Source organism: Cydia fagiglandana, chromosome Z, assembly GCF_963556715.1.
Source record: "Cydia fagiglandana chromosome Z, ilCydFagi1.1, whole genome shotgun sequence".
Taxonomy (NCBI): Eukaryota; Metazoa; Arthropoda; class Insecta; order Lepidoptera; family Tortricidae; genus Cydia; species Cydia fagiglandana.
Window position 1 is genome coordinate 7,491,900 of NC_085959.1, and position 27,062 is coordinate 7,518,961.

Genomic DNA, 27,062 nt, shown 5'->3' on the forward strand with positions numbered 1-27,062 from the left:
TAAATTAATTTCTCATTTATTTTTATAGGTAACGATTATTGCGAACGCATCTCAAACTAAATTATTGATTTTTTGAACGCCATGTTCTTACGCAATATTAACCGACCAAATTGGGCAGGGCAGCGTTAAATGCCGCTCATGTATAGATGATACATACATTTGAATTCTGCTGGCATACACGCGTTAGCTTCCCGTTTTACGACACACGTATCTGCCAAACAAAATAATAATAAAGGAGGGAAATATTCAAATATATTATGGTATTTGCTAGTTATCTCCTTATTTTTCGTTAAATATCATGTAAGAATGTTTTGTGTATTGTTTTATTGAGAAAATGTGAATGTTTTGTTTATAACACCGGACAGGTAGTCAAGTGTCGTTAGAAGTTTAATCGAAAAGAAAATTAAAATGGATGAGTTGCGGTCGAAACATAAGTCGCTGCACAATGCCGCTCACCACATCGCCTTGGAGTGTATCAATCCTCAGGTACATTACATTTTAATATGTACACATATATATTTACAAACTTATAATTAATGAAAACTATAAATGTAGGTTCGTTCAAAAATCTACCTGCCTGCTACCTGCGCACTTTTCAATTTATTGACGCTGTTGCGAGTAGAGTGGAATTCAAACACAAAATTAACAGCGTGCTTAAATCCAACAACTACACACCATACACAAACTTTGTTTAATTTTTGTAACAAACATTAATAAAAGCTAGGGAACTTATATTTCTATTATTATTGTGAAGACTACTAAGGCTATTCCTGTCCTTTGTTTTCAGCAATTTGCCAAAAACCTTTTTATTGTTGTTTGTCTAAAAATTCTACATGCTGACAATTTCTACGCTGCATTGCATTATTGTTTACTTCTTATTTTCTTATTCTGCCAAGCAATTCATTACCTTTACAATAGTCTTTCTCAATATATCCTGCGTTTAAACCAGTGGTGGGCAAAGTTACCTTTTCTCTCCCTAATTTAGTCTCTCTTTGATCACAGGTGTAGTAATAATTTTTTTCTTTGGGCTAAAAAAGTGTAATGTATTGTTAGTTTATAATCATGTTATTATTTCCAGAGAATGAATTAGCATAGGAACATGAAGAACAGGTTGTACCCGGAGCATCATGGCCTGCAGACGGATAGAGTACATAATACTTACTAAAACTGTTGTGGCACACGCTTTTAAGAAACATTAACATTATAGTCTGGCCACGCTGAGTTTTCATTTGCTATGTCAAGTATGGCAATAGGCAGGTCTCGTCGCGTGCCTCGGCCCCATTGCCTCGGGCGAGGCACGTCTCCACCAACTGAGCTGTTTCACACGGCAATTTTCTCGCGAGGCTGCTTGCTCTGTGTGGACACGCCTAATCCCATATCTTGTATCCCTTATTATAGCATTGTCTTGGAAATATAGACTTTACAAAAGAGATGCCTGTTTAATATGCATCACTTTGAGTTACTGGATCAAGTTTCTATGTGGTGAAAAATAAGTTTAATCTTACAGATAAAACTTTTTTTTTCTAGAAAGTCTATATTTTATTCACAAGTGTGTTGCACAAAATTAGGATTAATTCTCAAGAGTGACCATGACCATACGTGACCAATTTTACTTGAAGCTAAATGTACAATATTCCAATGTAATTTGTCTGTCTCTTAAAATGTTTTTTTTTTTCGTTCAAAATGGTTTCTTACTGATAGCTGGCTGGATTTAATTTAACTATAGTCTGTGCGGAAAGAGAAGAGTAAGAGCGTAAGGGAACCCATACATTCTACTACTCTTAATTTTCCGCACAGACTCTGCATTGTCTTTAAGGGCGATTCTAGTTATTTAGTGGAATAAAGGATCTATCCTTTCTGATTTTAGTCAGACCAAGAAAAGTCTGCAGCGGATTTGATAGCCCACGCAGTGCAAGTGTTATTCTAACTTCTATGAAATTATGACATTTATAATAACACTTGCACTGCGTGGGCTATCAATTCCGCTGCAGACTTTTCATGGTCCGTCTCTATCCACCAAACCAATGGAAAAAGCCAGAAAGCTAAGTCCTTGACCTTTTGTTCACCATACATATTTTACCTATATACTAAAACTTCACTCACACGCCAGCATTACGGGCGCAAGTATAACATTTATAAGAGAACCATTTTGATCAGCATTTTAGTGTTCAGACTTGTCATTCACCGATTTCGCACACCACTACGCTTCCTACACATGTGTGATACGCACAGGCCTGTTCACAGTGTGTGTTGTCCTACCATGTCTGTGCTCGGAGCAGTCGCACTCGCCGTACCATGTGCACCCGTACCCGAGCCCCGTGCGGCTGCAGCACGCCTTCCAGAGCCAGAATAGCCCCAAGATGTTCCACCCTAAAGGGCTCAAGCCTCATATCGTGAGTATATGGGCCGCCATACACGGACTGCTTTGAGCAGTCAGTGCCAACAGCCTGAAGCGGTCGCCGTTGGGTGATCTGCAGTTTCAATACAAAATCGTCATTCGCAATACACGAACCGCTCAAGCAGTTGCAACTGCTTCGGGCGGTTGGCTGCGCGGTGAAATTTCATCATGCGGTGAAGCTGCAAAAGCAGTCCGTGTATGTTGATCACTGGGTTACTGTTACTGCTCGAGCAGTCCGTGTATGGAGGCTCTATGTTCGTGTATGCTCGAAGCAGTTGCACCCATACGTACCTACAGTTCAGCGTCAATATTAGCGGATGTAACAACGCACCAAAAATAAACTGCCACCCTGAAATATTTTATCCAAAAAGACATACTTAAATCTATATGTCGGAGGCCGATCGTAAAATCAGGCATATCGTGAAATTCCTAGGCATATCGTGAAACGTGAAAATCTTTGACTCGTTCCCTGAGTCGAAGGAGCCCCGCTATTTCTGGACAGTTTGCCCTTCGGGCATCTGAAGCAACCTAACGAACCTATCCTACCTATATATTGGATTAATGTGACAATCGTTAAAACATTACACAGGAACATTACGATCTGCCTGATCTTACGATCGGCCGCCGACATATATACAGTTCGCGTTCAGAAATATTTGTTGCAATGTAATTGTTCTACATATAAATGCATATCTCTTTTTGTTAAGCTATTAGACAATGGTAGACACTTTTGACGCGTTGTTTGATCGGCTACTTTTGATGCTGATGTACCACCACCAGCCTAGTAAGGCTTGACTATATATTGTGAGTACCAAATCACCGGGTGACAAGCAAAAGTCACTAACTAACACCATTGAAATTATTGCACAATAAACCGTGTTACAAGTGTAATAAAGTGCATTGTTACTTTAATTTTTTGATAGTACTTAGTGACTTTTGCTTGTCACCCGACGAAATATTCTCCCCACTTCATGACTACGAGACCATGCCCCGCCAAACACGACCGGCACGCCATTCGCCAGTATAGGTTACCGTCTGAAATAAAACTACGGCGTTAATCCACCAAAATTTTTTTTATGTAGATATTCTGTAAGGTGTAATTCTTTGTCTTTATGTAGCCACTTTCTAACAGTCTTTACTGAAATATGCTTACACATTTTTTTTAACAACGCCTAACACCCGTTCTATCTCCAGGACGGGCGCGCGTACAGCACGCCAAACGACAGCCCGATTCTTGGGCGCGCCCTCTGCCTCACGCCCCGCGGCAGCCCCCTACCGGGCCGAGTCTCGCATCTCAGCGACAAGTTTCAAGACTCGCTCACTCTGGCCTCGGACACGGACGCTCTCGTCGCCAAGATCAGCGCCATGTTCCCTACTGTCAGCGAGACGCATATCAAGATACTGCTGAAGAAGTAAGTATATTTATAGTTCGTTTTTTTTAGCCTTAGAAATAAGGTAAACAATCTTGATGTGTCTTTTAATTGAAAAACACATTTTAAAAATAAGTTACGGCAAATATGTAACAATTATGAATCTAATACGACCGATAATCGTTTTTGATTTTTAAAAAGCGTTTTACAATTAAAAGACATGTTAAGATCGCTTACCTTCTTGAAAGTTCTTTCTAATGCTAAAAAAACGAACTTTAGCAAGAAGCGAGTTGATAATATAGATCAAAAAACTAATACCAGACAGATATATGTAATTTCAATTGTATGGGAGCGGCTTTTTGGCAGTGGGATCTTGAGACTTAAGAAGATCACAAAGTCAGACTTAACTATGATCAGTTGTATAAAATGACTTAAATGACCTTTGCCCAGAGTTTTGGTCCCAACAAGGCGCTACAAAATTCTAGGTACATATCATATTTTGTTTGAAAGGAGCCACTTTATCCTTTGAAGCACAAACTACTCCTATAATGCTTAGATATTTATGGTTTTAGAGCGCCGCAATGACTTTGAATGTTGTATCGAATACGTATATCTTTTCCCCAGATACTACAATCGCGAAGCCGTCGTAATAAGCGCTCTCCAAGTCGAGAAGCATCCCATAACGACCCCGGGACCTCTCACCATGTCCCCCATGGCGGCTCGCATGCAAAAGGGGGCTATGGGGGTCTATTCGGCCCTACAACTCGCCAAGGGAGTGTCAGGCTCCATACACTCTGCTCATTTTACCCCGCTGTCTGGGACACCTCAAGGTAACATTATGAAACAGACTTGAAAAGCCAATCTAACGAGATTGTTTATGTTTTTTCTACACGATGGGCCAACGCCGGCTACTCCAACGGACGCATTTATGCGTTAGAGGGAGCAAGTGATATTGCTATCTCATTCTACCGCATGGCTGCGTCCCTTGGAGTGGTCGGCGTTGGCCCATCGTGTAGAGGAGCCATGACAATGGGAGTGTTTTCCGCCCTGGAGTTGGCTATGGGAAGGAGGAAGGGAGGGTAGGGAGTAGGGTTGTAAAAAAACGGTTTTTTTTCTGACTTGAAAAAAACATGAAAAAAAAACCGTGAAAAAAACCGTTTTTTTCTGGAGTACGTTTATTTTCAAAAGTTGAAAACTCAAAATTTGAAAGGCAGTTAATACTATTATACGGTTGTTTTATTTGTTTTAGACAATTTAATTTAACAACTTTGATTAATAACAACATAAATGAAATCTGTAGTGGTAAGTAGTTATCGACTGTTGGCAACACTAACGCCTCTCGTCGCCGCATCGGGGAATTCAGGAATTCCCCAAAAATTGTTTGTATACTGAACGTTATGGAATTAAAATGTACTTTGTTACTATTGACACAGAGCCTAGTTTCTTTTGTAAGTTATACTTCTCAAATCAAATAATTTTTGGTTACTTATATAAATAAGTCACGAAAAACCGTTATTGTGGCATATTTTTGTTCATCTGAAAAAAAACCTAATTTAGAAAAAAAACCATGGTGCCAGGTTTTTTTCATAAATTTGAAAAGAACATTTGGTTTTTTTTCTATTTGCAACCCTAGTAGGGAGGCCAACTACCAGCCATTTTTTTTTGTTTTTTCTACCTCAATATTGCATTGGTGGGAATCAATTGAAGGGATGTTTACAAAAACAACATAACTGACTACACTGGTTGACACCTGAAACGATTAACAATGTTCTTAAAAATATGTCAACCGCTCTAAGCAGTTATGTTGTTTTTGTAAACATCCCTTCAATTGATTTCATGAAATGATTGCCACATCATAAAAAGATAAATTCTAAGATTGGGCCACGACATTTGAAAAACCGCAATCAAAGTCTGTACAAAGGTGAGTCAGTCCCCCTAAACGTAAATTACTATCAGGTGTCTGGCTTATCTGTGTTATCTCGCAGATATTGATAAAAATAACAAATCTATATTTTTTTTTACATCCAACTGCATAAACTAGTCGGTCTGTTGGGTCAGATTAATTTAGATTTTTTATTGACGCTTAATCCCTAGGTTTATATACTTTCTGATTTCTGAAAGCTTACTTCTGAAGCCCCCTCCACACTCGTGCGCGAATCGCGGCACGAAGCCGCGAACGTGAGTGTGGCGTCGATTTTCGCAGACAGCGGAATCGACTCCACACTCGCGTTCGCGGCTTCGCCCGCGATTCACACGCATAGTCTGGAGGGGGCTTGAGAGAGTTGTGCCCATACAAAAAAATAATCAGGAGAGCCAAATTAACATCATACTAAAATTTCGTGTGATTTAACTGAAACCACTTTTTCCCTATGTTTGTTGCGGGGACCTTTGTATTGAAATGACAGAACGTTATCATCCTATTCGAGTTTGAAATATATAATACATGGTTGACAGTTAAGCCTCTTGCAGGGTCTCCGAGCCTGCTGCGGCCAGCGTCCGGAGCCTCCAGCCACTACGGCGCCCGATCAACCAGCAGTCAACCCACGCGGCACCAATCACCGAAGATGAAGCTTAAGTAAGTGAATAGGTGCACAGAATACACACCTTAGGCAAGCGTGGCTCACTCCGCGATTTCGTCGCGTCGCAACAAGTGGCTACATGTACATCCGTCCCACACCAATTGGGTACTTTCCTCTACTTGAAATAAATTATTTCACACCGTGCACGAAATAAAGCATCAGATCATTATTCGAAAAACATAGATAGCAGTTATTTTTAAACACAATTTCTATTTAATAAATCGGATGGAAGTATATAAAGTAGGTGAGTTGACGGTGACGTCACTACACACGTTTTCATATAAATTCCATGTTAGCAAATCGTTTTGACAGTTCTAAAAAAGAAGCTGATTTGACTAGTAGGAAAGTAGCCAATTTTGATGGCTAGCCATATGCTAGGCAATACATGGCAACATTGCCCTAGATAGCAATTTTACCCTAATTGCTACTTTACACTAAATTGCAATTTTACCTAGGACAAAATCGTAATATCTTACCTAAATATGATATGGCAGATACCTGAAGAGCGTATTCCCGAAGGCGGAAGAGACGCTGATTCTGGACGTGCTCGCGAACAAGGACAACAACGTGCAGAAGGCTAGCGAGGAGCTGCTCACCATGGGGTTCACTAAGAAGGCAAGTCGCTCCTAGCCAACATCACTCTCTCTCTCTCTCTCTTCTGAGAGCGTTTTCACATTATCCGATTCGATATCGGATGTCGGAAGGAACGCTGATTCTGGACGTGCTTGCGAACAAGGACAACAACGTGCAGAAGGCTAGCGAGGAGCTGCTCACCATGGGGTTCACTAAGAAGGCAAGTCGCTCCTAGCCAACATCACTCTCTCTCTCTCTCTCTCTTCTGAGAGCGTTTTCACATTATCCGATCCGATATCGGATGTCGGAAGGAACGCTGATTCTGGACGTGCTTGCGAACAAGGACAACAACGTGCAGAAGGCTAGCGAGGAGCTGCTCACCATGGGGTTCACTAAGAAGGCAAGTCGCTCCTAGCCAACATCACTCTCTCTCTCTCTCTCTTCTGAGAGCGTTTTCACATTATCCGATCCGATATCGGATGTCGGAAGGAACGCTGATTCTGGACGTGCTTGCGAACAAGGACAACAACGTGCAGAAGGCTAGCGAGGAGCTGCTCACCATGGGGTTCACTAAGAAGGCAAGTCGCTCCTAGCCAACATCTCTCTCTCTCTCTCTTCTGAGAGCGTTTTCACATTATCCGATCCGATATCGGATGTCGGAAGGAAGTAAAACGTAAGATGTATGTGTTTCTATGTATTTATTCTATATTGTGTATTTCTATATGGTGTTACAATGAAAACAAGTAATATTTTTATTTTCAACAGGAGATTGTCAAGAAAAAAGAAGAAACGCCCCAGCCCGTAAAAAAAGTTGTCACCACCGTGAAAACAGCAGAGGAGAAAAACGAATGTATGTACATTTATTCTTTTTAGAATGAATAAAGCGAAGAGAAAATGTGAATAGCAGTTTTTAAATTAATACGATAGAAAAAAAACACAAAAACAAATTTATTGTCGTGTTTAATTATATACGTTAAAAGGGGTCATCCATTAATTACATCACACGTTTAGGGGGAGGGAGGGGGTCAAGAAAATGTGACATTGGGGAGGGGGGAGACACAAACTTTGTGACGTCACTTTATATTCATCAGTAACCGAAAATTTATTTAAATTATTTTATTCGCTGTACATTTAAATAACAAGTTTTTAAGACGATAATCGTTTTTATTCGTTTAATTTTCTTTCCTAAGCAGTTTTGGGTTATAAAATTACTAATATTTATATCATCAAAAATATTTTGATAAAATATTAATAATACTTAGGTATTTGGCGATTTCGTAGAAAAAATGTGACGTCACACTAGGGGGGAGGGGTTTGCCAAATGTGACCAAGTGTGACAAGGAGGGGGGGAGGGGTCAAAAAACCTAGAAATTCGTGTGACGTAATTAATGGATGACCCCAAACGCCTTTAATCTTATTTTATATTTATATTACAGTAAAGAAGAAACTACAAAAGAAATACAGCTCTGTGGCCGAGCGCGTCATCTCCATAGCGCTCGACAGCGTGGATTACAACGAGGAGCGCGCCGAGCAGATACTGGCCGCTGTACTAACGGAGGAGCCCAAGGTACTATCACTCTCTCACTCATGCATTACCACAATACGAGTGAACAGGATAGCAATACACAGCTCGACAGCGTGGATTACAACGAGGAGCGCGCCGAGCAGATACTGGCCGCTGTACTAACGGAGGAGCCCAAGGTACTATCACTCTCTCACTCATGCATTACCACAATACGAGTGAACAGGATAGCAATACACAGCTCGACGGCGTGGATTACAACGAGGAGCGCGCCGAGCAGATACTGGCCGCTGTACTAACGGAGGAGCCCAAGGTACTATCACTCTCTCACTCATGCATTACCACAATACGAGTGAACAGGATAGCAATACACAGCTCGACGGCGTGGATTACAACGAGGAGCGCGCCGAGCAGATACTGGCCGCTGTACTAACGGAGGAGCCCAAGGTACTATCACTCTCTCACTCATGCATTACCACAATATGAGTGAACAGGATAGCAATACACAGCTCGACAGCGTGGATTACAACGAGGAGCGCGCCGAGCAGATACTGGCCGCTGTACTAACGGAGGAGCCCAAGGTACTATCACTCTCTCACTCATGCATTACCACAATACGAGTGAACAGGATAGCAATACACAGCTCGACGGCGTGGATTACAACGAGGAGCGCGCCGAGCAGATACTGGCCGCTGTACTAACGGAGGAGCCCAAGGTACTATCACTCTCTCACTCATGCATTACCACAATACGAGTGAACAGGATAGCAATACACAGCTCGACGGCGTGGATTACAACGAGGAGCGCGCCGAGCAGATACTGGCCGCTGTACTAACGGAGGAGCCCAAGGTACTATCACTCTCTCACTCATGCATTACCACAATACGAGTGAACAGGATAGCAATACACAGCTCGACGGCGTGGATTACAACGAGGAGCGCGCCGAGCAGATACTGGCCGCTGTACTAACGGAGGAGCCCAAGGTACTATCACTCTCTCACTCATGCATTACCACAATACGAGTGAACGGGATAGCAATACACAGCTCGACAGCGTGGATTACAACGAGGAGCGCGCCGAGCAGATACTGGCCGCTGTACTAACGGAGGAGCCCAAGGTACTATCACTCTCTCACTCATGCATTACCACAATACGAGTGAACAGGATAGCAATACACAGCTCGACGGCGTGGATTACAACGAGGAGCGCGCCGAGCAGATACTGGCCGCTGTACTAACGGAGGAGCCCAAGGTACTATCACTCTCTCACTCATGCATTACCACAATACGAGTGAACAGGATAGCAATACACAGCTCGACGGCGTGGATTACAACGAGGAGCGCGCCGAGCAGATACTGGCCGCTGTACTAACGGAGGAGCCCAAGGTACTATCACTCTCTCACTCATGCATTACCACAATACGAGTGAACAGGATAGCAATACACAGCTCGACGGCGTGGATTACAACGAGGAGCGCGCCGAGCAGATACTGGCCGCTGTACTAACGGAGGAGCCCAAGGTACTATCACTCTCTCACTCATGCATTACCACAATACGAGTGAACAGGATAGCAATACATAGCTCGACGGCGTGGATTACAACGAGGAGCGCGCCGAGCAGATACTGGCCGCTGTACTAACGGAGGAGCCCAAGGTACTATCACTCTCTCACTCATGCATTACCACAATACGAGTGAACAGGATAGCAATACACAGCTCGACGGCGTGGATTACAACGAGGAGCGCGCCGAGCAGATACTGGCCGCTGTACTAACGGAGGAGCCCAAGGTACTATCACTCTCTTACTCATGCAATACCACAATACGAGTGAACAGGATAGCAATACACAGCTCGACGGCGTGGATTACAACGAGGAGCGCGCCGAGCAGATACTGGCCGCTGTACTAACGGAGGAGCCCAAGGTACTATCACTCTCTCACTCATGCATTACCACAATACGAGTGAACAGGATAGCAATACACAGCTCGACGGCGTGGATTACAACGAGGAGCGCGCCGAGCAGATACTGGCCGCTGTACTAACGGAGGAGCCCAAGGTACTATCACTCTCTCACTCGTGCATTACCACAATACGAGTGAACAGGATAGCAATACACAGCTCGACGGCGTGGATTACAACGAGGAGCGCGCCGAGCAGATACTGGCCGCTGTACTAACGGAGGAGCCCAAGGTACTATCACTCTCTCACTCATGCATTACCACAATACGAGTGAACAGGATAGCAATACACAGCTCGACGGCGTGGATTACAACGAGGAGCGCGCCGAGCAGATACTGGCCGCTGTACTAACGGAGGAGCCCAAGGTACTATCACTCTCTCACTCATGCATTACCACAATACGAGTGAACAGGATAGCAATACACAGCTCGACGGCGTGGATTACAACGAGGAGCGCGCCGAGCAGATACTGGCCGCTGTACTAACGGAGGAGCCCAAGGTACTATCACTCTCTCACTCATGCATTACCACAATACGAGTGAACAGGATAGCAATACAAAGCTCGACAGCGTGGATTACAACGAGGAGCGCGCCGAGCAGATACTGGCCGCTGTACTAACGGAGGAGCCCAAGGTACTATCACTCTCTCACTCATGCATTACCACAATACGAGTGAACAGGATAGCAATACACAGCTCGACGGCGTGGATTACAACGAGGAGCGCGCCGAGCAGATACTGGCCGCTGTACTAACGGAGGAGCCCAAGGTACTATCACTCTCTCACTCATGCATTACCACAATACGAGTGAACAGGATAGCAATACAAAGCTCGACAGCGTGGATTACAACGAGGAGCGCGCCGAGCAGATACTGGCCGCTGTACTAACGGAGGAGCCCAAGGTACTATCACTCTCTCACTCATGCATTACCACAATACGAGTGAACAGGATAGCAATACACAGCTCGACGGCGTGGATTACAACGAGGAGCGCGCCGAGCAGATACTGGCCGCTGTACTAACGGAGGAGCCCAAGGTACTATCACTCTCTCACTCATGCATTACCACAATATGAGTGAACAGGATAGCAATACACAGCTCGACGGCGTGGATTACAACGAGGAGTGCGCCGAGCAGATACTGGCCGCTGTACTAACGGAGGAGCCCAAGGTACTATCACTCTCTCACTCATGCATTACCACAATACGAGTGAACAGGATAGCAATACACAGCTCGACGGCGTGGATTACAACGAGGAGCGCGCCGAGCAGATACTGGCCGCTGTACTAACGGAGGAGCCCAAGGTACTATCACTCTCTCACTCATGCATTACCACAATACGAGTGAACAGGATAGCAATACAAAGCTCGACAGCGTGGATTACAACGAGGAGCGCGCCGAGCAGATACTGGCCGCTGTACTAACGGAGGAGCCCAAGGTACTATCACTCTCTCACTCATGCATTACCACAATACGAGTGAACAGGATAGCAATACACAGCTCGACGGCGTGGATTACAACGAGGAGCGCGCCGAGCAGATACTGGCCGCTGTACTAACGGAGGAGCCCAAGGTACTATCACTCTCTCACTCATGCATTACCACAATACGAGTGAACAGGATAGCAATACAAAGCTCGACAGCGTGGATTACAACGAGGAGCGCGCCGAGCAGATACTGGCCGCTGTACTAACGGAGGAGCCCAAGGTACTATCACTCTCTCACTCATGCATTACCACAATATGAGTGAACAGGATAGCAATACACAGCTCGACGGCGTGGATTACAACGAGGAGTGCGCCGAGCAGATACTGGCCGCTGTACTAACGGAGGAGCCCAAGGTACTATCACTCTCTCACTCATGCATTACCACAATATGAGTGAACAGGATAGCAATACACAGCTCGACGGCGTGGATTACAACGAGGAGTGCGCCGAGCAGATACTGGCCGCTGTACTAACGGAGGAGCCCAAGGTACTATCACTCTCTCACTCATGCATTACCACAATACGAGTGAACAGGATAGCAATACACAGCTCGACGGCGTGGATTACAACGAGGAGCGCGCCGAGCAGATACTGGCCGCTGTACTAACGGAGGAGCCCAAGGTACTATCACTCTCTTACTCATGCATTACCACAATACGAGTGAACAGGATAGCAATACACAGCTCGACGGCGTGGATTACAACGAGGAGCGCGCCGAGCAGATACTGGCCGCTGTACTAACGGAGGAGCCCAAGGTACTATCACTCTCTTACTCATGCATGACCACAATATGAGTGAACAGGATAGCCATACACAGCTCGACAGCGTGGATTACAACGAGGAGCGCGCCGACTGCCGAGCAGATACTGGCCGCTGTACTAACGGAGGAGCCCAAGGTACTATCACTCTCTTACTCATGCATGACCACAATATGAGTGAACAGGATAGCAATACACAGCTCGACAGCGTGGATTACAACGAGGAGCGCGCCGAGCAGATACTGGCCGCTGTACTAACGGAGGAGCCCAAGGTACTATCACTCTCTTACTCATGCATTACCACAATATGAGTGAACAGGATAGCAATACACAGCTCGACAGCGTGGATTACAACGAGGAGCGCGCCGAGCAGATACTGGCCGCTGTACTAACGGAGGAGCCCAAGGTACTATCACTCTCTTACTCATGCATTACCACAATATGAGTGAACAGGATAGCAATACACAGCTCGACAGCGTGGATTACAACGAGGAACGCGCCGAGCAGATACTGGCCGCTGTACTAACGGAGGAGCCCAAGGTACTATCACTCTCTTACTCATGCATTACCGCAATATGAGTGAACAGGATAGCAATACACAGCTCGACAGCGTGGATTACAACGAGGAGCGCGCCGAGCAGATACTGGCCGCTGTACTAACGGAGGAGCCCAAGGTACTATCACTCTCTTACTCATGCATTACCACAATATGAGTGAACAGGATAGCAATACACAGCTCGACAGCGTGGATTACAACGAGGAGCGCGCCGAGCAGATACTGGCCGCTGTACTAACGGAGGAGCCCAAGGTACTATCACTCTCTCACTCATGCATTACCACAATATGAGTGAACAGGATAGCAATACACGCCCGTGTGGTCTACAGGGCTACAGTCTAACATCTCCATATGAAAAATATTTAATACAATAATTCGATTTGTTCCCTAAGTTGTATTTATTTCTCAGTAATTTGAATTAAATTTAAGCTTTACAATAAACTACTCCATTTTGACCTCTTTTTCAGATCAAAACGGAGCCAACCACGCCGAAACGGTCACGGACACCTGAGGTCAAACCTCCCGGGTAAGGACTATGTAAATTATTGATCCACTTAGGCCCACTTGCACCATTCCAGTAACCCGGGGTTAGCCGGTTAAACCTGGCGTTACCATGGTTACCAGTACAATTTGATACTAGGTTAACGGTTTAACTGATTAAACCCGGGTTAGCGGAATGGTGCAAGTGGGCCTTAATTAGTAATTACCTACTTCACTCATCTACACGACTCATCATTATGGCTCCTCTACACGATGGGCCAGCGCCGGCCACTCACAAGGGACGCAGCCATGCGGTAGAACGAGATAGCAATATCACTTGCTCCCTCTAACGCATAAATGCGTCCCTTGGAGTGGCCGGCGTTGGCCCATCGTGTAGAGGAGCCATTACATTTTAATGATGCTTAAAACCACAAACATTGTGTTGGGAACTAATGATATGGTTATCAGAGATGCGAAAAATACTTTATAAAAAGTATTTAAATACAAAATACAAATACTTCCTTGATATAACTATTTGAAATGCAAAATACAAAATAGTTTTTGAAAATGTATTTAAATACAAAATACTAAATAGGTATTTTCAAAATACTTTTTTAAAAATACAAATACTTTGCGATAAAAAGTACTCTGAGTAGTGAATACCTAGTCTGAATTAAAAAGTATTTCTCGGAATTTCCGAGTTGAAAAGACTCTCTTTATTCTTTGAAATCAATCCTCTATCTTAAGTGCAAATTTCTAGTTGTTTGCTCATATGAACCAGTAGGATGTATGGATGATGGTTTTTAACGGCCAACTTTTAAAGCATTAATTTGTAATATTTTACAGCTAGTATAATGTCCCTCGTTAGTGTGATGAAAACGTCTCGTTTGAGTTTCACCAGGCCAGAAAAGTTTATTCTCCTCTTGTGCCTTGAAACCCTCACAACATTCAAGATTCCACTTTTTTAACCACTCGCTACGCTTGTGGTCATGTGCGACGTTACTAAACAGATTCATTCAACAGTTCCATGTTAAAAGAATGAGAGAGTTGCCAGGATTGTAACATCAGAAGAGATTATAACTCCTACCTACATTACCTACTAACTATAAAGTATTTTGTATTTTGAAAATAGAAAATAGGTCCCAAAAACTATTTCAAATAAAATACAAAATAGTTTTCTTCAAAAGGTATTTAAATACAAAATACAAAATAGGTATTTTGCATTTTGTATTTGCATTTTAAATACAAGTATTTCAAATAAGTCACATCTCTGATGGTTATCATGGGCTCGAACAATTCATGATAGGATGATTTCAAATAGTATTTTCATGAACAATTTAAATTTTTTTCCGGTCAATCAATTGAGGACAGGAAGTTCGCAAATTGCGGGGATTTTTCTCTGTCACTCTAATTACTCCTTCAATGGAGTAAAAGAGAAAGATCCCCGCAATTTGCGAATTTCGGTTTTCGCGGTAGCCGCTCTGCACTGGTAGCACGGTCGCATTTTTATCGGTTGTCACCATGCCTGATGTCACGTTCTAACAAGTACGTAAGTGCGAGAGTGATGGACATAGTGACAGGCGATAAAAATGTTCGATTTCGCCTGAAAGTCTGGCAACGCCCCTACGAACGTCATAATTTCACACAGTAAGGAGGCTAAGCTAATTTCGTGATCCGCCATTTCCTATCTCTATCGCACGCGCATAGTTATATTGCTTTCCCACTCGCACAGTGGAATTGACCGCAGGCACATTGTGCAGCGATATAATTATGCGCGTGCGATAGAGATAAGAACAGGCGGGTCAATGTACGTAATTCTTCATGCTTGGCGTCCGTACTTTAGGAATTAAATTGACGTTTATGGTGGGTCTTCTACACTGTCGCTTGCCAAACCAATGCAGAGTTAGAACGACTACAATTGTTAATTTCACATGAACACGTCCAAGTTGACGAAGGAAATATCATAATAATCCATAATTGATGTTGTAAGGTTAGGTGGGGTAAGAGACACACTTGTTGAGAGAATGAACAGAGATACTTAGGCCCACTTGCACCATTCCACTAACCCGGGATGAACCGGTTAAACCTGGCGTTATCATGGTTACCAGTACAATTTGACACTTGGTTAACGGTTTAACCGCTTAATCCCGGGTTAGTGGAATAGTGCAAGTGGGCCTTAAAGATATTAAAAACGAAATTAAATAATAATACTCAAAACAAAACTAATACCATGTACCATGTTTATGATGTTCTTTATTGATAGAAACAAAGAAATAAATTAACAAACATAATAAAACTTACAAAAACTATAGGTAAAAAATTGTTTATTGTTTACCATGTTTATTGCAAATAAATGAAATCTGAATCTGAATCTGAATGGCTGATTTAGACGGCGCGCGAACTCGTATGCGATTTTAGTTACATTGCGGACTGTTGGTTACGTACAATTTATCCGAACGATCAAAAACCGCAATGTAATGAAACTAGCATGCGAGTTCTCGCATCGTGTAAATGAGCCCTAATGCACAAATAAGATTAACAAATACTTACGTACTGATGTAGTGCATAATTGTTCTCCATTTTATTTCCTCGGAAACGTTCGTATTTGTCATGCTACTTCAGTCAATGTCAGTAGTTTTTGTATAGTTTGTAGGTTTCTAATAAAGCCCGACGGCTAATCCTATTATCTATTGTTAAGTAAAACCGCACGTGCTAATTACCTGAAAAAAAGGGTCTTAATTATTCTATTTGGCACCTGAGCGCGGGCTAGTCCAACGCTCAAAAAACCAGTGTAGGTGCGCTCTCCGATAACGCGCCTTTGTTACGCATCTCGATGACACATTTTACACTGGTTCTGTAGCGTTCGACTCGCCGGCACTCAGTAACCGAAGTACGTATTTTTATGCAGGTGGTTGTGGCACGTGGCACGAGTTTTACTTTACAATAGACAATAGGATTAGCTCGGGCTCTATTAGAAACCTACAAACTATACCGAGACTGACTGAAATTTGTAAGCTAACGGATGCACAATTTAAAACCGTTGTAAAACGAGCACTTATTGCTAGAGCGTATTATAAAGTTAAGGACTATATCACTGATCGGGATATATGGAAAGAAATTGACATAAACCAAAAAACGGTTAAATAATTGAAACTGATTTTATTTTATTTGGTGCTATATGTATAACAAGTATGCAATGTGTTTGTAATTATGTATTTGATGTTTGTTGTGATTGTTTAATTTAATTTAAATTGAATTGTGTACAAATGTACTTTTTGACCTTCATAGGTGCATTATGTTAATGCCTATAGTTCGTTTTTTTTAGCATTAGAAAGAACTCCACAGAAGCAAGCGTGCAGTTTTTATCAGGTTCTTTAATTGTTAATAATTATTGAATTATCTAATGTAGCATGGTCAATACATATAATTTACTTCAAATGATTACCGCTAAAAGTGCCAGATTTGGAACCACAAGCTTACTTCTGCGAAGTTCTTTCTAATGCTAAAAAAAACGAATTATAAATTGAACAATAAAGAAATTGAAATTGAAAATAGCAAGACACGTTCGTACATTGAAAATACGATGGTTAATATTTATCCACTACATCTGAAGGACTTTCCTTAGAATGTTTCTCTTGCCTCCAGCAAAATTAACTATTTTTCTGTTACCCCACCTGATCTTATAGTTCGTTTTTTTTAGCATTAGAAAGAACTCCACAGGAGCAAGCGTGCAATTTTTATCAGGCTCTTTTATTGTTAATAATTATTGAATTATCTAATGTAGCTTGGTCAATACATATAATTTGCTTCAAATTATTACCGCTAAAAGTGCCGGATTTGGAACCACAAGCTTACTTCTGCGAAGTTCTTTCTAATGCTAAAAAAAAACGGACTGTATATCAATGTTTATCTAAATCAAGGCACAAGCACAAGGGGGTTATTCGCGGACGGTCTAGAACCCAAAATGACTAGTGTAACGTTTTGCCTATATAGCTCTTAGTCTACATCGCGAACGGTCCAGAACGCAAAATGCCTACATCATTTTCCGTCGTTGTATCTTTACGTTAGCGACGTCGACGGAGCCCCGCTGCCGCGGGGCTCCTATTCTGTGCGGTTTGGCCTTCGGTCATTTGAAGATAACTAACGAACCTAACCTAGCTACCTGTGTGATATAAAAAAGTGGTCATTTTGCGTTCTACAGTCCGTTTTTTTTATCATTAGAAAGAACTTCGCAGAAGTAAGCTTGTGGTTCCAAATCCGGCACTTTTAGCGATAATAATTTGAAGTAAATTATATGTATTGACCATGCTACATTAGATAATCCAATAATTATTAACAATTAAAGAGCCTGATAAAAACTGCACGCTTGCTTCTGTGGAGTTCTTTCTAATGCTAAAAAAAACGAACTATAGACTGTTCGCGATGTAGACTAAAAGCGATATAGGCAAAATATTACACTAGTCATTTTGCGTTCAAGACCGTCCGCGACTATACCGCACAAGGCCGATTTTCATTCGACGAGCTTTTTACCTCACTCTAATGAATAGTGCTGTACGTTTCTTCGTGAACCTCCAGTACTGTTCGATCATACATCATTCTTGTGTTTCGACAGTGCGTATAATTTTGTAACGTGGATGCGTGTAACAATTGTGCCCACAACTTTGCCCACCTTTTGTAACTTTGCCCATATACAAAAACATATCAAAATAAAAAGAACTGTAATACTTATCTATTCTCTATCCTCTAGCCACCCAGAGACCTATAAAAAGGTCTCCTTATCCATTCTAATTTGAACTTTGTGTTGACATAATAAAATTTCATTTTGCTTGGCAAGGTTTGACGTATGGGCGGCTAGAGGTTATTAGTTGCATGAAAAATCATTTGTTTGTGGGCAGTCACATTCAGTTGGGTATACTTGTGTGGAAATTTAATGACTACAGCACAATGTAGAATGCAAGTCTATCTCCGACTAGCGTTTGTGTTGTCTCGGTTGTTTGTGTGAAGTCCAAGCGACAAGCAAGGAAATACGACTAACGCTAAAGGCCGAGCCACACCGGCTTGCGTGGGCGTGACGTGCGCGCGTACGTGTGCTAAAATGTTGGAGCCGCACACGTCACGCAAGCGGTGTGCCGTCTCTCATAAGGATCTGTATACTACAACGCCGCACGCGCACGTGCACGTCACGCACACGCAGCCGGTGTGCACAGGCCTTAAACGTTTCATCACGGCCTCGAGGCACCAAAACAGTGATAATTTACTATTGTGTTACGCGAGCGTTCCGGATCAACTCTATTATGTCGTGAAACTATTCACTTTTTTACTTTGCAGGTTATTTGATTATACTAAAATGAATTTTCAATAGGCAAATTCACCTACTGTTATAAACTGAAATAGATTTCATACACTAAAGAAAAAGTAACTAAGCCCTCCAGTTGCCAACACTTGATTTAAACAGGGCTTGTCAACTTTCGGCCACATCTAATGGTAATGGCTCCTCTACACGATGGGCCAGCGCCGGCCACTCCAAGAGACGCATTTATGCGTTAGAGGGAGCAAGTGACATTGCTATCTCATTCTACCGCATGGCTGCGTCGCTTGGAGTGGCCGGCGCTGGCCCATCGTGTATAGGAGCCATAAGCCACTCAATACCCATTCACTATCTGTGACCGGTTCGATTCCGGCCTTGGCCACTTTTTATGCTTGGTCACTTGTTCTTTAATGTAAGACATCTATTTGTGACGTCCCACGGGTATAGGTACCTTTGGCGCTTACGCTATTATAACGCCGCTCCAATATTATTGCGGCGCTATGCGACGTAAGCGCCAGCCGCCATAAGGTACCTTTTTCTGTGGAACGTCACATTTGATTAGTTCCGTGATTGTTTCCTTCTATGCCAAAAAAAGACAGTTTCACGGCATTTCGCGTACGCTTTTCATACGGCACTGACACGGTGTTATGAACTAGGGAGGAGTGGAAAGCGGCGCAGCCGTGTGTTATAAGCGTCGCGCGACTACCGTACGTCTAAATTTATTACTAGATTCCGTCTCTTTTTCAGTCACATAAACTTACAATTACTCTGTATTACCCTTCTAAGGTCCACGGCCTACCCGTAGTTCTAATGGGGTTGGCCGGTCGAAGTATTAAGCAGATGGCGCCATCATAGCTTGCCCTGTCAATCCCTAGAATTGTGTCAAAATTTGGTTTTTTTAATGCCCTGGATACCAGCTCTTTAAGCCAAATCTTATAGAAAAAGGGGCAAGCTATGATGGCGTCATCTATGCAAACCTTTGACAGTTGCCAACCCCATTACTTCAGTGTACACAGAAATACATTTCTTATGTTTCATTCGATTTCAAAATTAAAGAATATTAACCATATTTCCAACACCATTGCTTTTAAATATAACTTTCCTCATAAAACAAAACCTTAATTTTTTTCTTTGGTTTTTGCTTTACGGCAGCGGTCGGCAACCAGCGGCCCGCGGGCCGCATGCGGCCCGCCAACCTCTCGCTTGCGGCCCGCGAGCCTCCCTGGCTATTTTGTATGTAGTTAGTACTGACGATCGACAATGTCTGCTATAGTCACAAATATTACCAAAGTGAGGCCCGCGTCATCTTCGTTAACTACTATGTGGCCCTTGGCTGCTAAAAGGTTGCCGACCGCTGCTTTACGGCATAACAAAGCTTTTGGTACCTATATCGTTTAATATGCTTTATGACTTTTGTGAGGTCAAAGTTATCGTTGAAAAATTTGTAAATACGAAGTTTAGTGACTTGAAATAAGAGGCTGACTATCTATTTCGTAGCGGCTGGTCCATATGTTGAAAGTGCTCCAAATATATAGGTATTCATTGACCATACATAGCATTAATTTGAATTAAACTGCAATTTATTTAAAACCAATCTCTTACTTTTAGATTTCTTAACCCTTCTTCTGTCTAAGCAAAATTTAAACAAAGGATTAAAGTATTGAACAAAGGATTTTAATTTGTGCTCACTGATCAGTGCTTAGACTGACGAAAGGTTAAACAAAAAATAATCGGATAGCAAAAATATGGGTTTGGCATTGTTGAAATACTTATTTTTTGATAAAATCGCTTCAGGGAACATTTTAGCTTCTCCTAACATGTCGACCAGCCGTGATGTCTTCCCCGTCCCAAAGCGTAGTAATTCTTAGGGCCCGACCTACAGGCCCATATGTACAGTCGCCATCAGATATATCGGAGCGGCCAAGGTGTTCACAATATCCGAACACGCACTCTAACGCCCTGACAATAGAGGCGTGCTCAGATATTTGTGAGCACCTTGGCCGCTCCGATATATCTGATGGCGACTGTACTTCATGCATCTTGCACTTCATGTATCATGGCATAACGTCGCTTACATTTTAATGGTCGCCGAGTAATCGCCATCGTAAGGGCCTTTGTTCCTGTCTGAACTCATTCACTGCTACAGTCGTAATGCGTCGTGATTGATAACATTTCCCGATGTATATAGTTCGTTTTTATAGCATTAGAAATAAGGTAAACAATCATGTGTCTTTTTTTTTATTATGAATGGGCTTACTCATGGCCACAGACTAGCCGAGGCGTAGACGTGGCCTACGATGGAGCGAGCTCGCCCAGAAGGTGCCTGTTCACTCTTGATTTAATTGAAAAGCACATTTTAAAAATAAGTTACGGCAAATATGTAACAATTATGAATCTAATACGATCATTTAAATTCTTCTGCTTTCATAAGTAAATAGTTACTGATTTATTAAAAGCGTCGATCAATTAAAAGACATGTCACGATCGCTTCTTTCAAGTTCTTACTAAGGCTAAAAAAATGAACTATAGCGAAAACGGCAGCGTGTCATGATTAGTGCTGAGTGATTTGAGCGACAAGAACAGGTCGTAGAATGTAATTGTCATCAGTCCTTGGGCCCTAACTCGATCCCATATAGGACGAATAAATCGTAATGTGAAACCTACGAATCTGTGGATATTGATATGCATATATCTCGTTGGCGCGGCTACGGTTACTTATGAAGACGTCACCGAAACGTAGTTGCAACGTGACGTTTAAATAGATAGAACCGAAAACACACGAAGGTAGTGAACCGGGTTCCTGGTGGATTTTTTCGTTGGACGTTACCTTACCATACAAAATTTATTCAGAACGTGCATTACGTGCTATCACAATGATTTGCTGTACTTGCCGTTAAAATCGATAAATTAAGAGAGAATATTTAGATTATTAAGAAAACACATTGATGTTAACGCAGACGTGTTTCGTTGTTCTCATTGCACACTCCTACGACGTGTATAAGGAACTTTTCTATCTTAACGATTAGCGAGCTGGGCCGTTTCTTAGGTTTGAGTTACGATTTAAGGTACACCTTGGATTAGCGGCTTTCGCATGTGACCTTAGCATGTTAAAATTCATTTTTATATACTCTCTACATCGCAACTTTGCCCGGTCTTTAAGTTTAGTTACAGAAACATGATTTGATTTCCTTCTTGATACTAAATAAAATAAAATAAATTAGTCATGTAACATGGACGGGCAATGTTGAACGGATTTTCGAATAACATACAGTACAAATTATAAATTATAATTGAAAAATGTATATGACTAATACAGATTTACCTGACACTGTTTTCTTGCTTCGTATTCTATTAATTTTACTTCAATATGATAATTCTTAAACATATTAATGCTTTGCCTGTTGTACATACCTACATAGTACACATGAAATTGTTTACAAATAATACATCGATTCATCGAAGCTGGTGTAAACACATTAAAACGGGTGTATAAAATAATCTACTTGTGGGTATATGTTAATGTGAAAACATGGTTAATTGGTTATATTCAGTCAAAAAGCGTGAAGATTATTTGTGATTATTTTTTTTTAAAGATTAATTTTATTAAAATTTATTACTTATTACTTGTTTATTATTTATTACCTGTATTATTTGTTCATTTAACAATTACTACAGGTACTCTATAATAAGGGAAATTGATTCAAGCCAGCTTATGTGAATTGGTCTAAAATATTTCTTTAAATTATTTATAACATTTTATCTTTGTAAGTTGACGTTAAGAAAATATACTTTTTACTCAGTGCATTACTTAAGATCTCAGTGTAAATGTACTCAAATTTACTTAATATCTAAAAATCCAATCTTCGAAAATGATTGTTACTATCCTTATTATAGTTATTATATTTATTGTAATATTATAATTTCGAAAGCAACTCTTGTTTGTTAATAATATACCGATGTACTGATTCCATTATATCAAAGAGGATTTGAAGAAGTGAGTTACTGTCATGGTAAATTATGTAGCTATAGTTCATTTACTGCCATCTTTCGACAGAAGATTAACACTGTTTGAACGCCATTTGACTTTGATCCTAATTCTTTAACTGATATGTGTTAACTTTTTAAATATTAATATTCACGCCATCTATGTACTCGAGCATAGGCTGAAGGTTGTGGCGCCATCGCTCAAAAACATGGAACTATACCTTTGGCCTATAGTCGAGTAGATGGCGTAAATATCAATATTTAATAAGTTAACACATATCAGTGAAAGAATAAGGATCAAAGTCAAATGGCGTTCTAACAGTTTTATGTTCTGTCGAAAGATGGCAGTAAATTTACAGTGGCTACACAATTTACTTTGACAATCCGTCTCTATAGACTTTATTCTCTTTGATTCTATCTTTCATTTACATTTGAATTTTGTCAAATGTCAAAAAGCGAGATGTAAAAAATCATTCCTGGATTGGATTTTTCCTTTTGATTGGACTATTAAATAAAACATAATAAGCAACATACGCTTCACCTGTACAGGAATGAGACAGCAAGCATACACGACACGCTTGACGTATTAGATGACGTTGTCACTTCTTGGTAAATATCTTCTTTTCTTTTGCATGCTGTTGTCTTCTGTTTAAGGACTTGTCAAAGGGTGTCTGTAATATCAAGTTAATTAAAAAAATTAACAAAATAATAGTGTGTTTCTTGCAATTTGTAGGTATATTATCCAGGACTCTTTAAACTGTTTTATTTTTCGAATTGATTTCGTTTCCGTTTCCCGTTACCGGCTAAAAAACTGTTCAATCAATTTTATAATGGGGCTTTTGCATGCCTTTGTACGAATATGAGTATAGCAACTTAGCAAATAAAAGAGGAATCTCAATTTTGTTAGGATTTTTATTTGCCATAGTGTTTTATCTTTGCCTATTTGCAGCGTTAAGACTTATATTTATTGGCTGGGCAAAGTTAAAACGAATGGGAAATGATGATAGGGTTTTGACTTACACTAGCACGAAAATAAATAGGAATTAGATGTGTAGTGGAGTGTGATTTTACATAGTTTGTGAAATGTCGTATTTTTTACTGATGTGTTTTTGATGTTGTCATGTCGATTGTGCGCCATTTATATTGTAACAGTAAGCATGTTTAATGTTTGTTTAACACAACTGGAAATAATGTATGTATAGCTGTCATTTCATGATCATCTTATATTTAGTTTAGCAGTAAATATTATTTATTTATTTTTCAATATTAAAATTACACTTTAATGACTTAGAAAAATATAATTTAAAAATCACTTAATATTTATGAAGATTTGCCATCAATCTTTGAGCTAAACCTCCTAAGGCCCAACCCAAGGTCCTACCTATAGTACTTATTTAGAATGAAATTTAAATCATATTCTAATGGAACAGAGTTGCTTTTGCTTTGTTTCGTTCAGTTTTTAATCAATTCTATTTAGTAGCTCTGTTAACCTTTAGTAGGTTCAAATATCTTTGGCAAATTTTGCATTTTTCATTTGTATGGCTGTCCCAGCCATACAAGAAGAAGGCCCTTAGGAGGTTAAATTATTACAAAACCAATTTAAATACTATTAGTTTATCATAGTATAGAATAGTAAGCAAATAACTTTATATGAGTTAATATAGCGTTAATACTCAATTAACGGCTGCATGAAAAATCTTAAGGCTATTTTAGAAACGGTTTTGACTAATTAGAGTTACACAACACATTCCATGTAAATGAACATCCCTTTGATTGCCAGTCTTATACCGCTCCTGAAATAAGTAGTTAGTGATATCATACTTGTGTTTATCATGCAGTAATATCAAATTCTTTAAATATATGTGTTATTAGGAAATGAGGCAAGCTTCGCCTTGAGGCCACCTGAGGCCCCTTATTTGCATATTTGTTATTTATACTCGTAATGCATACAGCAGAAGGCTCCTCTTAACTCCTTGTATTAGAAATATATTTTCTTGTTTTACAAGCTAGAAAACATTCATGAGACATGCCCACAATTAAATTCTGAAAAGTAATCGTATTAATTTCAAAACTGCATGTAACCGCAATTGTGATGTCATGTTTTCAAAAAACAAGCTACTATTTACAGACCGACCGTCTAAATGAGTGCTCGCCTGCACGGTACGGGGGCGACGGGGCGGGACGATTCCCAGGGCTATAACCGCGAAAATCGAAGTTCGCAAATTGCGGGCATTTTTCTCTGTCACTCTAATTAGGCCTTCATTGGAGTAAAAGAGAAAGATCCCCGCAATTTGCGAATTTCGGTTTTGGCGGTAGCCCCTCAGTCGCCCCGTACCGCGCAGGCGAGGACTCATTTAAGGGTCTCCCCAAATATATCGACGCGCATTCGGCAAAAGCCGATAGGAAAAAGCTTTATGTCCGCGCTATAAGAGCGAAAAAGTCGTCGTTCGGCTCGGCTCGCATCGGCCGGCGCCGGCCGACGCGTCGTCGGCTTCTTCGCTCTTATTGCGTGGACATAAAGCTTTTTCCTATCGGCTTTTGCCGAATGCGCGTCGATATATTTGAGGAGACCCTAAGCGGTCGGTCTATACATTGAGTTATGTTTCAGGCCGATCTTGAAGACGAGCGTCGCCGAGACCAAATATAAGTCGCAGTACACGGTGGCGGGCGCCGGGCCCAACCCGGTGCTCCGCCGTGGCCCGAAGGACAGTCTTTTACTGTAAGTATGAATGTATAACCACAGAATAAATTATAGTACTAGGTACGGTCAGACAAGAAAGTGGTCTACCACTTTTCGACTATCAATCAGATGATAGAGTCGAAAAGTGGTAAACCACTTTCATGGCTGACTGTAGAGAAGACTCACTCTCTAACAAAACGCGTCTGTTACGATCAGGACAGGTATAGCCGCTAAGTAGGTGGCGACAGCGCCACGCGGCTAGCCACCAAAATTGGTGTGGAACGGTAGCAAAGCGACGAAATCGCGGAGTGAGCCACGCCTGGTATAACCTATGGTTCCCGTTCCCAGTTAATTTTATATGGTCCATTGTATTTGTAAAAGGCCCATGATTCTAGTTGAAGCTTTTAAAAGAATAAGTATTGTCATAAAAATATAATGACTTTTAAAGCAATGCAGTAGCATGTATAAAATACGAAGCGCGACAAGTTTTATATTTAAGTAGGTACCTAATGTATGATCGGGTAAGTTATGCGGGCTGTCGTCGGGGACCCCGAGACAGGTGAAAACGAGAGTGTACATGCTGTTCCCTTCTCGTCTCGCTGTTCCTTGTCTCGTCACAGAATAAATAATAGTACTAGTTACAGAAGACTCACTCTCTAACAAAACGCGTCTGTTACGATCAGGACAGATATGGCCGCTAGGTGGCGACAGCGCCACGCGCGGCTTATGGCAAACCCCAAAATGAGGTCGAACGGATGTACTTCTATTTTCTATTTCCATTCTATTCTATTCAATTTTAACCTTCCAAAAAATCAATCTTAAAATATAGCAATTAGCAAATAGCAGTGTTGTAATCCTATAAATATATTATGGTATTTTTTTCTTTGATTGACGAAGGTAGCTTGAGTTAAACGGAAATCCTCACTTTTTCCAGTGAGGACTACATGGCCTGGAAGGGCCCTAACCCCGACCTCCGCAAGGGGTCCTGCGTGCGGCCCTTGGGCCCCGAGCCCCGCGAGAGGGGCTTCTCGTTAGCGCGGGGCCCCGCCGAGCTCGCCAATGGCCCCGCCGGACTAAACAAGGGCTCCATATATCAGAAGATGAACAAGAAGACCGCAAAAATGTGAGCATGTTTTACACCGATAGCGTTGCTACGAGATATATTAATATTAGTGTAGTTATTGTTATTATTTCACATATCAGCTTTCGTAATATAATAGGATAATAGGAGCTTTTGTATTTATTTGCTCGATTTCATATTTTCGTTAGACTGCATCAATTATTTTAATCATTAAAGTAGTGTGTTATATTCTCTGAATAATGCGTTGAAGGTGACACAAATACAAATCTTCAGACAATAGTTATTTACGATACAAGTGCGGAAAAGAGGAAATTCGACACGAGTTACGA

At 41.4% G+C, this 27,062-nt stretch overlaps 1 protein-coding gene across 1 annotated transcript; it reads left to right on the plus strand.

Annotated features, from left to right (window-relative positions):
* The first annotated feature begins 155 nt into the window (after nucleotides 1–155).
* Nucleotides 156–26,779, plus strand: LOC134678774 (uncharacterized). Its single transcript, XM_063537474.1, is given in 11 exon segments — nucleotides 156–486; nucleotides 2,280–2,393; nucleotides 3,593–3,810; nucleotides 4,393–4,598; nucleotides 6,238–6,343; nucleotides 6,842–6,962; nucleotides 7,686–7,770; nucleotides 8,357–8,466; nucleotides 13,668–13,726; nucleotides 25,539–25,691; nucleotides 26,587–26,779. Coding segments are annotated over 11 exon segments (1,443 nt in total). The 5' UTR covers nucleotides 156–408.
* Nucleotides 26,780–27,062: the final 283 nt, after the last annotated feature.